This window comes from Podarcis bocagei (assembly GCF_964188305.1).
Source record: "Podarcis bocagei genome assembly, chromosome: 16".
Taxonomy (NCBI): Eukaryota; Metazoa; Chordata; class Lepidosauria; order Squamata; family Lacertidae; genus Podarcis; species Podarcis bocagei.
The window spans coordinates 29430308-29445874 of record NC_138142.1 but is presented as its reverse complement, the minus strand read 5'-3'; the positions used below and the strand labels follow the sequence as shown (position 1 = coordinate 29445874).

Below are 15567 nucleotides of genomic sequence, written 5' to 3'. Positions count from 1 at the left end.
GGCTTTCTTGGCAAAGCCGGCCCCTATTCGAGAGTCACCTTTTGTCATGTGCCGTGGGACTGACAGCATCCTAGCATCCTGATGGGGTCCCCTTGCGAAGCGGCCTTTTGCAGCGACAGATGGGCCGGATGAGAAACGGCTGCCAAACAGCCAGTTGCCTGGGGACAATGCCAGGCCACGGTTTGTTAGTTTAACAAGCCTCTATTTATTCTTCCCCTGAAGATGCTGAAATGGGGCTTTGTCTGCTTTGCTGGACAGACGACTACAGATGCGGCCAGGATGGTGCAGGAAAAACCAAGCACAGGAACGGCCAAAAGAGGAGAGCCGCAGCCACGAGGCAACCCTCTCTTCTGAACAATATAACCATATACTGTAACAGGAATTCAGGAAGCTGCCTTATACCATTGGTCCATCTCACTATTATCCACATTGACAAGCAGTAGTAACTTTCTTGAAATTCAGGCAATGGTCTCTCTCCTGTGCTACCTGGATTGATTGAACCAAGGATCTTTTGCTTGCAGAGTATGTGCTCTGCCACTGACCTGCAGCCCTTCTGCTAAAAAGAAAGTAAGATTCCAGTCCTCATGGTTCTGAATAAAGAGTGGATTCCAAAAGGGACACAGGGAGCTGTCTTCTCCTAAATCAAAACATCGGTTTAACTAGCTCACTGATGGGCAGTGGCTCCCGGCAGTTTCAAACAGAGGTCTTTCCCATGCCTACCTGGAGATGCCAGGTGTTGAACCTGGGACTTCTGCATGCAAAACAGGTGCTCCACAGCTAAACCACAGTCCTCTCTATGCTATTGGCTGCTAGCATAGAGGAGTGTTGGCCGGTAAATAAACCAATTTAACATCCCATCTTTCTTCCATCAGAGAAGGAGAAACACACACAGGGGAAATGGAAATAGTATTAACTATGGACTAAGGTTCAGATCTTGGCGTTTCTAGTTAAAAGGGTCAGGTAGCAAGTGATGGGAAAGGCACCTTCTCTGCTTAGGACCCTGCCATCAGTCAGAGCAGATGATCCTGATCTAGATAAATAAATAGTGTGATGTGTTATAAGGCAGCTCCCTAAACTGCACCAGCCACAGCCAACCTGTATGACTCAGAGTCTTTTCCCATGAAATTCCAGCACAGGAATGCCTCCCTATTCATTAACATGACCATATTACCAGCTTAAGAACTTAAATGAGATATCCTGGCTCGTTTACATTCCAAGGCTAGAAACACGGCTTCCTCCTCCCTCCAGCACGGGACAATCTCTGACGACTGCTCAGAGCGCCGTGCCGCCCTTCCCATCAATGAGCAGCGCAACATCGTCCCCGCCACTCCCGCTACAAAGAATGTACACAACACACACCTCTTCACTGTTGAGGTTTTCTTCCCCAACCCATCAATTAACCATCAGCTTTTCAGGATCCACACCCATAACATTTGTTCACGAGGGTAACTTAACAGATGCTTATTAATTTATTGCTTTGCTTCCAATACAAGTTTCAGTAGAAGGGTGTGTTTGTGTAGAGCCTGCCAAGAGCACACAAGACAGGGACCCATCTCAGCTTTTGTCGAAACGGAGTGCTGCATAGTAAGGAGTGAAGCCTGCATTCTGCAAGATGCTCTTTGAAAGCTGGGAGGAATTATATTACTAGTGAAGCTGCACCAAAGGATCTCACACAGGTGTGCACGCACATCCATGCCTGCACACGCACCCCCAGTCACCCAATTTAACAGCAAAACACTCTCTTATGTACAAAAAGGCTGCGCTTTCAAAGTCACAGGTCCCCCTCCGCCGGCCGCCTTTCTCATTACGTCAGGATTTCCTGTCTGCCAGAATCTTGCAATGGAGCACCCACATCTGCCGTTTGGTGCTTCTCCATCACCTGCAGGACGTCATCCAAAATCGATGGCCCCAAGTCCACGTGAAGGGAGAGCAGGGAGCCCGCGTGGGACATGAAAGCCTTGTCTTTGTTTTCTTCCCCTGAGAACCCATTCACAGAGGCCAGGCACTTGCCGTTGGCGGTGCCAAGGGGTTCCGAAGTCCTAGCAGACACAGCGCAGGGAGGACTCAGCGCAAGGTCATTCGTCTGGGGAGCGGCTTGGGCTTTGTCGTCGAGGTGCAGGCGCGGTGGTTTGGGCGGGGCTTGAGCAGAAGGCAGGGTCAGCGCCTGCAAGCCACCAATGACCGGCAGGGAGATGGCGTTTTTGAGGAGAGGGGAGGGGATGTCCGAAGGCGGCGGATCATAACCCGAGATGGTAGCGGTCCTCGAAAACTCGAAGGGCACCATGTACTGGCTGGTGCCACCTGGACTCACGTTGCCCTCTGTCCTGGGCAGGAGGTGGAACTTCCCTTGGAGAAATGAGATGTCACCAAACATGTCGTTCTCCCCACCGCTGCCGATATGAATCGTGTGCCGGAAGTCCCCTAGTGGTGGGCTGATCATGTCTGAAGAGAGGATGTCTCGCAGTTTCTCCTTCTTGCCCCTCCTGCTTCCTCTTTTCAGGTAGATGGGCACTTTGGTGGTGGACATCTTTGTCGACTGCTGTAAAGGAGGGGAGGGGGGAAGAAGAAGGGCCGTTCAGTGCTGGCGCTTCAGATTCAAAACAATCATCATCAAGTGGCCGGTTAAAAGGTGAAGAGTCCTTGCAAGACAGGAGGTTATCAGCCACAATGGGATCGGATTTCAGTCGGGCATGAGCCACTAACAAATTACCTAGAGGTAAGTTGATTCTGCTGGTAGGACGTGACCTTACGAAGGATTCCCCGGCAGCTGTGCACCTGAGAAGTTCTCCAACGCAGAGGCCGAGCCACGGGAGATTCCAACAGAACTTCAAGAAGTCAATACAAGAGGGAAACCCCAGAGCCACCTCAGGCTGGATAAATTCCTTCCTTCATAACCAGAATCTGTGTGCAGTTCTGCTAAGGAAGAAGAAAAGAGTGATTGAAATTAAGTTAAGAATTCTGTTTTAACAATCGTCCAGTTGTAATTTAAGCCCAACCATAGAGGGATGGACTACATCTCAAGGGTAGAGCATCTGCTTTGCATGCAGAAGGTCCCAGGTTCAATCCCTGATGGGGAATCCTATTCACCCAGAGGACCACATTCCCTTCTGAGAACCCTATTTCTGTGGTGGGCGGGGCCAGAAGCAAAAGTGGGCGGGGCAATGAGCACACATTTTACCTTTGTGCAACAGGCTAGTTTCTACACCAGGTGATGAGAATCTTTGGCCCTCCAGGTATTGCTGAGCTACTATTCCCATCAGCCATCGCAAGCATGGCCAATGGCCAAGGATGATGGCAGTTGTAGTTTAGGAGTTTCTGTAGGGCTGAAGGTTCCCCCCACATATTCTACACTCAACCCCTCTCTATCCTCCCTCCAGGCAAGCATTATCAAACTACACTCAGCCCAAGCAAAAACACGGCTGGTGAGGAGCATGGCCGGGGGAGAGTCCCGAGGACCACATGAGGGCCACATCCATTCTCTAGGCCTGTGGTTCCTCATCCCTGAACTAAGAGCTCTCTTTGCTCACCTCATAAGGGCCAAATCTGAAACCTGTGTTGTTTGGGATTGGAAGCACTTCTTGCTGCCTTGGGCCCGTCAAGGTCATCTCCCTCTCCTTCCCAGAATGCCTTCAGGAAGGGCTGGCGTGACCAGACAGCAGACACTTCCTATTCATCTGCCCCCCTCCCCAGGCATAGAGTGAGGAAAAGGAGCAGCAATGTCCCCATGAAGAGCCTGGCTGCTGGATCAGACCAAAGGCCAACAACAACAATAATATACACCATTAGGCACCAGGCCTTTGCCTGATTAACACATTATACCCCTTTTAGATGTTTGTGGAAGGGGGTCCATCATCCCATTCTTACAGTGGCCAGCCAGCTGCCCATTGGGAGCCCCACTACACAGGACCTGAGGGCCAACAGCGCTCTCCCAGTTTTGAATTCCCAGTAACTGATATTCAGAGCAATACTTTTGCTGCTCATTTTAAAAGAGATTTTCTCTTCACTGTGTTTGTTCAGCTTTTCGAGCACCACTTAGAGGCAGAGGTGGCAATTAAGCGGCATACAATGGTACCTCGGGTTAAGTACTTAATTCGTTTCTTAACCTGAAACTGTTCTTAACCTGAAGCACCACTTTAGCTAATGGGGCCTCCTGCTGCTGCCGCGCCGCCAGAGCACGATTTCTGTTCACATCCTGAAGCAAAGTTCTTAACCTGAAGCACTATTTCTGGGTTAGCGGAGTCTGTAACCTGAAGCGTATGTAAACTGAAGCGTATGTAACCTGAGGTACCACTGTACCTGTTTTTGAAATAAATAACAACTAAAACGGCTGATCCCAGCGCCATTTGGCAGGGGCTCCGCTCCCCAAGGCATTAAAAAGCAAGGACACCCCAGTCCATGTGGCCTGGCCAGGCTTGAACAAGCGAGAGCGTTCTGCGGCCGACTCAAAACAGGTGGCTGCTCTGTCAGGGGTGGGCTGATGGATAAAGCGGCCTTTTGTCTGAGCGCTGGCAGGGCGCTGGTGCACACCAAAGCCTCAAGAGCATTGGCTCGGTGCACTGCTGACAGAGCAGGTTATCACGAGCAACTGTTTAACGGACGAGCCAGGAAGGGAAGGATTTAAAAGGGGAAACGGGCCTCATTTGCAACAACCGCAGAAAAGCAATCCAGGCGGCTTTCTCTTTCTCTCTCTCTCTCTCTCTCTCTCTCTCTCTCTCTCTTTGCAAGCGGAGGGTACACAACAGAGAACAATACACCAGCGGCTGAAAGAAGCTGGGCCCACAGCTCCAATGCGCTGCTTTGGACAATCGCCACTTGTTCTCTTGCCCCGCCAAATGCCACACACAAACAGCCATGCCTCTGGGCTCGAAAGCACCACTGCCGAGGTCACCAACTCAGAAAAAGCAGCACAGCTTGAAGCAACAGCAGATTTGAGGTTTTCCTCCAGACTTCCTCCAAAGAGGTTAGACGGGTCAGAGTTCATTGGTTTGAGCACCTGCTTTGCAGGCAGAAGGTATTGGGTTCAATTCCTGGTATCTCCAGGTAGTCCTGACTCAAATCCAGGCAGCTGGCAGCTGGCGTGGACCAGGCTTCTCCAACCAGATGCCCACCGGGCGCTTTGGACTACAAGGCCTATCAGCCCCAATCACCAACTGTCAAGAATGATGGGAGATATAGACCAACAGCATCTGAGGGGCACCAGGTTAGGAAAGGCAAGTGAAGGGCTTGGTATCAGGCGATTTTCTACATACCTAGGGCTTCATCAAAGGGACGCGGGTGGCGCTGTGGGTTAAACCACAGAGCCTAGGACTTGCCGATCAGAAGGTCAGCGGTTTGAATCCCCGCAACAGGGTGAGCTCCCGTTGCTCAGTCCCTGCTCCTGCCAACCTAGCAGTTCGAAAGCAAGTCAAAGTGCAAGTAGATAAATAGGTACCGCTCCGGCGGGAAGGTAAACGACATTTCCGTGTGCTGCTCTGGTTTGCCAGAAGTGGCTTAGTCATGCTGGCCACATGACCTGGAAGCTGTACGCCGGCTCCCTCGGCCAATAAAGCGAGATGAGCGCCGCAACCTCAGAGTTGGCCACGACTGGACCTAATGGTCAGGGGTCCCTTTACCTTTACCTTAGGGCTTCATCTGCATCATAGATTTAAAGCTACCACTTGAAACAGCCATGGCTTCTGCCAAAGAACCTTGGGAACTGTAGTTTGTTGAAGATGCCGAGAGTTGGTAGGAGACTCCCCTCACAGAGCTACAATTCTCAGAGTTCCCTGTGAAGAGGGATTGATTGTTAAACCACTCTGGCAATTGTAGCTCTCTAAGGGGAATAGGGGGCCTCCTAACAAGTCGCAGCTCCCTTGAGAACTCCCAGGATTCTTTGAGGGGAATGTCATGACTGGTTTTTTTTGGGGGGGGCGCTTTGTGGGGGGGAAAGCCATGATTCATCTTTAAATGTATAGTGTAGACGGGGCCTAGGTCAGGCAGGGGATGTGAACATCCACCTTTAAAAAGCCAAAAATATCCAGGGACTAACAAGGCTTCCCATTTATCCCTCCCCCGCCCGATTAAAATTTTGCAAACCCACAAAAAGAGTGTATGGGGAATTTGCAAGAGATTTCTAAAGGGTCCCCTGCCTGAGCAACCGACCCCACGTTCTTCCAAGATTCCACTAGGTGGCTGTGTAAGTTCAGGTAAGTCACATTTCTCAAAGGAGAAACTCTGGCTCCTCTCAAGAGCAACCACAAACCACCATCCAATTCTTTAAACCAGAGATAAGGGCTTCCAACTTCCTTGATCTTTGCCCATGTTGTCTAGGGCAGATGGGAACTCTGTCGGTAGACCATGAGACAAGGAACAAATTCCAGTTCACGTTTGTCCCTTTAGAAAATGGACCATTTCAGGTTTACAGTTCAATTCAAGTTCGTCCCAATCATCCTCAGCAATTTTCTCCCCAGCATTCATAATGCTACAAGTTGCTGAGCTAAAGTGTAAAACGGACTGAAGACTAAGGAAACGTCCGTGTAGCGGAAATGTGAATCGTTGCACTTATTTTATTGATTTATTTATTGCCAACAGTTATGACCTTTCAGCTTAAAGGCTCAAAGAGACTAAAACCTGAAAAAACACAATAAGAGAATGAACTTGAACTAGAAACTGTCCCAAGTTCTGCTGCAAAAAAAAAAGAAAGAACTGAATTCATGTTTGGTTCACCTGGCAATTGTGGGAACTTTCAGGTGTAGTTTTTTTTAACAAATTTTTGAACAAATTCGGCAAACTTTGTTAGGCCAAACTAGTTCATCCCAAGCACCGAGTACATCTATATCCCACCCTCGTCTCCAAAGACATCAGGCCAGCGTACTGGCTAACTTATCTGCCTCTTATCTTTGCAACAACCATAGGTGAGGCTGAAAGAGACAGGGCGATTTGAACCTGGATCTTCCAAATCCTATTCAGACACACTCTAACCCCACAGGCCACACTGGTTTGCAGCTGGCACTGCTTCCTAAGATTCTCTGTGCAAACTGAATCCCTATCAAGTTGCAGTTCTCTGACCAAAGACTAACTTCTGATTAGACATGCACAAGATTGGGGCATTGAACCATTATTAAGACGGTGGTGCAGTCGTGGCTTCCCATTCCAAGCTACTTGGGCACTGCACTCACCGCGGGTGTTGCTTCCAGGTGGCGTTCAATCGTATACCACCAAATTCAGGTTGCACAAGTCGATTTGGAGCTCTTGTACAACAAACACACTGTCCATCCCCACGCCACAGAAATCCAACACTTTACAGAGAAAATGCATCAGAAAGTGTGGGATTAACTCTTGCTTGATGAAACGTCATCTAAACTCCACAAAAATCTGAACGAATGCTCAAGAAACAGGTCGCACGCCATCTAACCTCCCTGCAAACAGATCGGGATGAACGTTCCACACTTTCACCAAAAAGGACACGTACTTTCATCCCTTGTAACCTTTTGCCTCCCCCATCCTTCCCTCCTTTGGTTCTCTCCCCATCAATGAATTTTAGATTGTGATATCAGCCAATCTAAAATTGTCCATGGGGTATCAGCTCCGGCCAAGGCACAACAGATAACAGCAACAATCAGGGGAAAGAAAGAGGTAACATCTTGCAAGGGCAGGAAGAAATACCAAGGACAGTATAATTGCCACCCACAAGAAGAACAAGGATACAGTTTGAATTCCTCACTTAAAGTTTTATAAATCATTTAATGTGTCAACACGAATAGAAGTTATTAATATTGCAGCGGTTGAATAAGGGATTATTATTATGACCGGAATGTAATTAAAACTGATGAGATTTCGGAACGCAGAAATAAAGAAAACTGTAAAATCTAGCACGTGGAGCCCCCACTCTAACTAAATTATATAATTCGCTAATTGAATGATTGGTATTAATAATTGTATTATAAATTGGTATTGTTATAATGAGGCTATTATTGGACTGTAATTGAAAACTAATAAAAAATTATTACAAAAAATAATATTGGAACAGGGTGCCAAATTGAATAAAATATGGGGGGGAGGTAAACTGCACGCTACATAATTGATCGCATGACACAGTGCACAGACACCATTTTAATGGCAACTCATCAGCTTATGGGGAGGGAAAAGGGACCTCAACCCCTAGGAGTCAGCTCCTATGGATTGGAAGCAGCTCAGGGCAGGGACCCCGCCTTTGCTGCTTATGTTACTGTGAGTTGTGCACCAATTAATGGTACTGAATAAATGCAGCACAAAGGAAGTGAGAGCAGGTGGCAACAGCAGCAACAACAAAGGCCTGCAAGTGATCATGAAAGCACTTTTCGAGCAGTTTGAAGATGCACCTCGAGGTGTCAGAGCAGCTGCACAGAGGGAGAACAAGAATGAGATGGGCAGACACCTGCTATGGGGTTGTTTTAGCCTGGAGAAACGGCAGCCTGACATTCTTCAAAGACCTGAAAGGCTTCCATATAAAAAGGAGGCAAAGACTTCTTCCCCAGGGTGCAGCAAGACTAGATTTAAAATGGGCTGAAGTTAGAAAGGAGGTTTTGGTTGAACTTTGGGGGCAGGGCTCTCCTTTTTACTGTGCATTAGTGATTGTTTGCGCTCATGATGGAAGTTACCCGCGATTCCACTTTCAGGACAATTTGCACCCACCAAAGCTGCAGAGCAGCTTTCCAATCGGGAAATGTCCCATAACTTCCTGGTGAAATTCTGTAACTTTTCGTATCGCAAATGTACCAGAGGGGAGGAGGCCCCATTGTCCCGCTTTGGGGCTGGTCCACACTTCCGCTCGGTCTGTGACTAGAAAGCACAAGTCCAAGCTGTTTCATGCTTGACCCACCCTTTCTAGTCATAGGTCTGAGTGGTTTTCCCCTTGCCCCACTCCTTAGGGAAAACCTACTAAACCAGACCAAACTCAAATTGCTGTTTGCTCTGATTGAGCGCTAAAGAGCACTTTCCCCCCAGGATGAAAGCAGCAGGACCAGAGGCAGTGTGGATGAGCCCCTTGTTGCACTATAGCTCAAAGTGTGCCCTTGCAGACGACAGTGGAATGATGTGGCCTATATAAATCCACTATCATTGCATCAATGAAATGTTGCACAATGCACTTGTAAAGGGCGGTCAGAATACTCTCTATTACTGATCCTTTATTACTATGTTATGTTATTGGATTAGCATTTTAGATATTTTTTATTGTACTGTATTTTTTAAAAATTCTGGTTTTAGTTTTTTCATTTGTTGTATCAAGATGTCATCAGATGTCAAGGAGATAAAGAACTACACAGCTTTTAGAAGTCATCTAAAGGCAGCCCTGTATCGGGAAGTTTTTAATGTTTGACACTTTGCTATGTTTTTATATGTGCTGTAAACTGCCTAGAGTGGCTGGGGAAACCCAGCCAGATGGGCAGGGTATAAATAATAAAATTATTATTAGGCTTTTTTGAAGGTAAAAAGCCACTGACAAATACTACTACTACTACTACTACTACTACTACTAATATGGTAGCTTCCTAGTCCTACCACTAACTGCCTAGAAATCTGCCAGGAAATCCGTATTTACTTTCTGCGTGCTGTCAGTGGAAGTCTTCCAGCAGAGGCTTGACCATGCTCTCATGGGGTGACCTTCACCTGGATTTCCTGCCCCAAGCAGCGGAATGGGCTGTATGAGGCCTCCTTCAACTTTAGGGTCCTGTGAATCAGTGTTAGAAACTCAGATACATGGCTCCTTAAACCAGGGTTTAAGGCTACATTCACCAAAACGGAATGTCTAGTTGCCATTTTGGAACCAGACAGCTTGAAAGTCTTATTTTTTAATACAACTTTTTAATTTCTGAAATTCGCTCTGAATGTGCAGATAAAATATCACAGAATTTTACAGGTTGTGTTGTTAGTGTGTGAAAACAGGCAAGAACCAAGGATCCCTAGGCATGATGGTGAAGACATCAGGCGCCATCCTGGAACCCAGGTATATTCACTTGGACACTGCTGTCTGTAAAAAGTAATATTGGGAGGCTGTGAAACTGCAGCAAAATGTGCTCAACTCCTTCCCTGCAGACTGTTTCTTTCTGATCCAAGCTGCCTTTCCACTTGCTATCACTCATGACAGCTAAATAAACCCCCACATGGTCAGAGGCTTTATACTGCTGACCAACAGAGGACGAGGGACACATGAATGGCAGAAGGCTGCTGTCTCCATGCTCTGCTTAGATGGACTTCCTGGAGGCATTTGGCCAACCAGGGGTTAGAAACAGGATACTGGACATCTAAGAGAATTGGGTGACCTATTCCAACAAGAACTATCAAAGAGAACCTCCATCTCCAAGTACCCAGGTGTTAGGGAGGTGAACAACAGGGGGTGACTAAAGCAGTCTGAACACTTGCAAGCACAACACAAATGTTAAAAACCACCATCAAATCACAGCTCACCCCCATTTACACAGATGTGTCCTGCAATTTGTTTTTCTTCCCCCCATGAAAAAAACCAACCCTGAAGTTCCATGAGGACCAGCACTTTAAACCTGATCTGTGATTTTTACTGTGCAGTAAAAACTTTGATAGTGGGCTTGTTTTTTTAGGAAATCCCATGTAAAAATTCTAGAGACTCCGTTTTCATTTTACCACACCTGATGTTTACCCAGGTCCCAAGGGAAAGTGACGGTGGTGGGGGGTGTTTGTCTGTCAGCAGGTAAGGAGATGGGGAGAGCAGGGCGCACTCCCTCCAAATGTGCCCACAGGTCCAAACATGCCAACCACCCATGTTTCCTGCTTTTACCACTGTCCCCATTCGAAGCACAGGAGGACTCCCATGAGTACATAAAGACATATGCACAGGGAGAGAAGCATGGGAACCCATGGGAATTTTCCCCTGACAAGGATGCAGGGAGAGTAACACACTGAATGAAGAGAGCAGGCTAACACCTCACAAAACCAACGAGAATTGTTCCCGTACATTTGCCTAGCGACTGAAAATGCTTACGAAGAGAAGGCATATATCCAGCTTCCTCTGCCCCCTCCCCCGGCACTATGTCATTTATGTGCCGTGCCCAGTTAGCCCACCCACCGACCCCTCTGTATCCATTTCAGACTTCCCACAGCCCAAGTAGCATCCAAAGATAGCTCCAGAAGAGGGGAGCGGGTTTCTAAAGTTACAAAGCAGCTCCCCACCCTCCGCCAAGGTATTGTCCAATCTAAGACCCTGATGCAAGTTTCACGTGTGCTCACCTGTTCTGTGAAATCAATGCCATTCAATTCGGATGGGTCTTTAATAGCTGGGCAGCAATGGAAAGGGCTATATATTGGGGGCAACTTGGGGAGGGGGTGAAAGAAGGGTGGACACTTGCAGAGGGCTTTATATAGCTCAGAAGATGAATCTCTGGGGGGTCTGGTGGTGAGGGGAGAGAGAGAGAGAGAGAAAGCACTACAATGACGCCAGCTTCTAAACCCGAGAGTTTATAGTTACTCTGCCAGGCCTGGAAGCTCAGAGACGCCCTCCTGACCACCACACCCCTGTTGTAAAAGGTCCAAGATTTATTTCACACATACACACACACACACACACACACACACACACACACAAATGTAGCTGCCAGGTTCCATTCCTTAAATACAGAGAGGTGTGGAAAGCTGGGCCAAGACAGATGGGAACAGACATGTCTGCTTGCCATCTGGCCAGTTTTTAATTTAATTTAAGAGAGAGATTGGTTGTTGTTTTTCACTTTTCTTTTTCTTAAAAAAAGAGATCTGTCTTCTGCCCCTGTATTATTCCAGAATTATCACAGTTAAAACAAAACAAAACAGAAACAGCTGACATTACATGATCAAGTGTTTCTTTCTAAAATGCAAAGTGCCAGGGTTTCCAACGTACCCAGCAAAGCCCAGCCCGGGCTGCTCTTATGCCTTCTACTTATTTCATTTGCTTCCAAGGCCATCCCAGAATAAATATCCCCTGGGTTACTTGCAAACAAGGCAATGGGCTGCATCCAATGCTATTCCTACTCAGAGGAGGCCCACTGAAGTTAATGAGGATGAGTAACTTGGGCCCATTTGATTCTCTTGGAAGAACTTAGCTGAACATAACCCAATATTAAAAACAGTACTCTATCGTAAAAAACAATAAAAGAAAGCAAGGCAGTCAAGGATAGGAAGAAATGAGGAGGGGAAATTGTTCACATGAGCTGGAAGAGCATCTAAGTGCAGGTAAGGGTGAACGAAATGAATAAAATGGGATCAGCACACTAGGGATACAAGGAACAGCTAAAGCAGCTTTTGCCAGCCTGATGCCACCCAGATGGTTTGGACCAGTAAAAAACATCTGGAGGGCACACAGTTGACAAAGATTGGGCTAAAGCATTTTTGACAGAGGTGGATAAACTTTTTTTCTAATGAGGGCAACGTTCTGGGCAAGGAGAAAACTTGCCAGGAGCACATGAGGGTGGAGTTGGCATCAACAAAAATGGGAAGAATAGCCCTTTCTCTCTTTTTCCACCATCTCCTTTCCTCTCGCCCTTTTACCACCCCATCCATCCAATTTTTCCCCACTGCCACCTGCATGAAATTAGACTGATGGCCAAATGTGGCCCTCAGGCTGCCTCCACCCTCAATTTAGTGCTGTGTAGCTTAGAAAGAGACAACAGGAGAGGGGAGAGGCAGAGATATATCTTGGGTCACCTAATAAAGTTTGACAGGCAGCACATTGAGAATGAGACACTTCTTTGCACAGCATGTTTAACTTGGTAGAAACTCCGGCCACAAGATGTTGCAATGACAGGGACCACTGCCCAAAATGGCTGGGGTGTGGGGAAGAGGCAATAAATTCCGGGTTGGGGGGGGTTATCAGAAGCTATGAGTCAGGATTGTTAAAGAGAACCTCCCCGTCTGCTAAAAAATAAATAGCAAAAAATAAATACAGAGCGAAGGGGCTGTTGCATTTGCACCCTGTTATCAGGATTATCAGGGAGATCTGAGCAGCATCTGTCAGGAACAAGACTGGGGTCGTCCTCACGTAAAAATAAGGCCCACTGGACTCAACGGGTCTTCCTTCCGGATAGATATGTACAGGATTGTATCACTGGTGGACCTTTTGCAAGTTTTCTGCGACCCTCCTTAGATCCAGTTGCTTCTGCTGCTGCTATAGACACAAGAGCAGAGGCTGGTAAAGGTTGTTGGCAAAAAGTTTCCGGATGCAAAGTGAAGTTCTCTGCTTCGCACCCCCCTGGTTGCTCAGGGAGGGGCTAGGAAGTAAGCAAACCCCAACAGCCGCTCTCCGCACTCCTTCCAGTAAACTCTCATTCTTATGGCACGCGCTGAATGTTGGATCCCCGGCGGGGAAGCTGGGAGATCCCGGAGCCAAGATCTGTATCCTCCTTAGATACCCCGCGCCCGCCCCGCCGCGTGGCTCCCTAACCATTGCGCGCAACGCCCGCCGCAAAACACACACACACACATCCCGTTCTAATTAATCTAGAATGATCTCAAACCCGCCAACTCTTGACATCTCCAAGGGGTAAGAAGCAAGGAAGTGAAGGCACCTCTAACGACTCAGGAGCAGCTAACCTAAAACAGCACCCCCACCCCCAAAAAACTTCCCACCCCGCCCAGTATATATCTTTTAAAAAACGATGTTCATACTGTAGAATGTGGAACGATCAACGCGGAAGAAGGGTCGTGAACAGAGTCGGGAAGAAGGAAAAGAGAGATCCCCCGGTTAGATTTTTACAAGGTAGGAACTGCAACCCTTGGGCCTCTGAACATGTGCAGAGTGCCTTCCCCAAACACTGCAAATCCTCCTCTCCCTAGACCACCAGCAGCATAAGTTGCGCAATCCCTGAACCCCGGCATCTCTTCAGGGCGTTGTCAATGGGATGGATCCCCACCCAAGATCCCACAATGATCTGGATCCCCACACAAATACAGAGCCCCTCTAAAGATCTTGCGGGTCAGGGACGCAGCTTTTAACCAGGTCTCCCTTCCACCCCGGAACACTCCGTATTTTTGAAGGCAGTTTCCTCGTTCTCCGCTCCCAATGCGAAGCCGTTTACTCACCCCGGGCTCGCAGCTGGGCGGCGCCGGCTGCTCCTTTTCCTGCGGCAACTGACGAGCAAAGAAGGAGCGAGCTCCACTAGCCTGCAATTGCCACCCACCACAAGGCCCCGCCTCCCCGAGGCCACCAGCCAATCCAAGGCGGCTGCTCTGAGCCGCAAGCCCCGCCCTTCTCCCAGACTCCTCCCCTCGTCGCTTTTCTGCTTTTTTCTTTTCTAAATTGCATATTGCAACAGTCTTTTAAGGAAGCGAAACCCCTGGGCTTGTTGTGACCCAAGAGCCCCTGAGCGTGTGCAGAGGAACTTTGATTTTCGCTGCAGCCGAAGAAAGGCTACTTACAATCCCAGACTTTCCTTCAGGGGAAAGGACGATAGTTCAGCGCTGACGGCAGGGGCTTTTTGGGTTGCAGAAAAACCCAAATTGAAGCTCAGGAATCTCAAAATATAAAATTATCAAGCAGCCTGTGATGGGAAAGACCCGTCTCTGTGATCCTGGATAGCTGCAGCCAGAAAGAGTGGAAAATCCTGAGCTATATAGCTTCCTGTGTGTCCTGTAGAAATACCAGCAGCTTGGAAATTCAAGAGGAGGTATTTATTTTCCTGCTTTCCTGGGGTTTTAAGTTGCCTTCTTCAGCTGTAGTCCAAGTTCCTCTGCACATGCTCAGGGGCTGTGATATGTTAAGCAGTAACAACCAAAACCAGATCCTTGAAAAAGCGTGGCACACCCGCAAGTAATCACATCCTGGGTTGCTGGTTTGAGCCCCACGTTGGACAAAAGATTCCTGCCTTGTATGGGGTTGAACCCTCGTGGTCCCTTCCAACTCTACAATTCTATGAACTCCCACAAACATGAAATTTGGAGTCCGATCAGAATGCACTATTCTGGGTAGATGACATCCCTGATACTGCTCTTTCTAATTGTTCCCTTAACACAAGTGCCCTGCACCAGACACCTACTGCCTGTCCAAGAAAGAAAGGGAGCTCTGAAAACCCAAAAGCAGATACAGTGGTACCTCGGGTTACATACGCTTCAGGTTACAGACTCCGCTAACCCAGAAATAGTACCTCCGGTTAAGAACATTGCTTCAGGATGAGAACAGAAATTGTGCTCTGGCGGCGCGGTGGCAGCAGGAGGCCCCATTAGCTAAAGTGGTGCTTCAGGTTAAGAACAGTTTCAGGTTAAGAACGGACCTCCGGAACGAATTAAGTACTTAACCTGAGGTACCACTGTACAATGAGGCAGCCTCACCCATGTTAAGTCAGGTTCAGACCAGGGGCCCTTCCACACTTCCACTTCTCCTATGATTTCACGTGATGTCAAGTTACAGATCTGTTCGAGAGGGTTTGGGGGGTTTTTTTTGTTTGTTTTGTCCCACTGCTTTTGCCAGGAAAACCCGTTGTTTACTGCTGAATTGGAACAAATGTCAATCTGCAGAAAACCCGATGGATATTTGTTCCAATTCGGCAGTAAACAGCGGGTTTTCCTGGGGAAAGCGGTGGGACAAAAAAAATAACCCTCTCGGACCCATGA

At 47.9% G+C, this 15567-nt stretch overlaps 1 protein-coding gene across 2 annotated transcripts; it reads right to left on the bottom strand.

Moving 5' to 3' along the window:
* Positions 1 to 1450: 1450 nt before the first annotated feature.
* On the bottom strand, positions 1451 to 14142 carry CDC42EP2 (CDC42 effector protein 2). Of its 2 annotated transcripts, XM_081174269.1 has the most exons (3): positions 14041 to 14142; positions 2711 to 2913; positions 1451 to 2539 (listed from the first exon to the last, which is right to left on the bottom strand). In XM_081174269.1, the coding sequence occupies exon 3, from the start codon at positions 2525 to 2527 to the stop codon at positions 1805 to 1807; it is 723 nt and encodes a 240-aa protein (XP_081030395.1). In that variant the 5' UTR covers positions 2528 to 2539; positions 2711 to 2913; positions 14041 to 14142; the 3' UTR covers positions 1451 to 1804. The 2 variants fall into 2 exon arrangements, with proteins under 2 accessions (XP_081030395.1, XP_081030396.1); XM_081174270.1 differs by having other exon boundaries at positions 1451 to 2916; positions 14041 to 14098.
* Positions 14143 to 15567: the final 1425 nt, after the last annotated feature.

What these genes read in the sequence shown, in the direction of transcription:
- CDC42EP2 (XM_081174269.1), bottom strand. Translation starts at nt 2,527, where the DNA reads ATGTCCACCACCAAAGTGCCCATCTACCTGAAAAGAGGAAGCAGGAGG.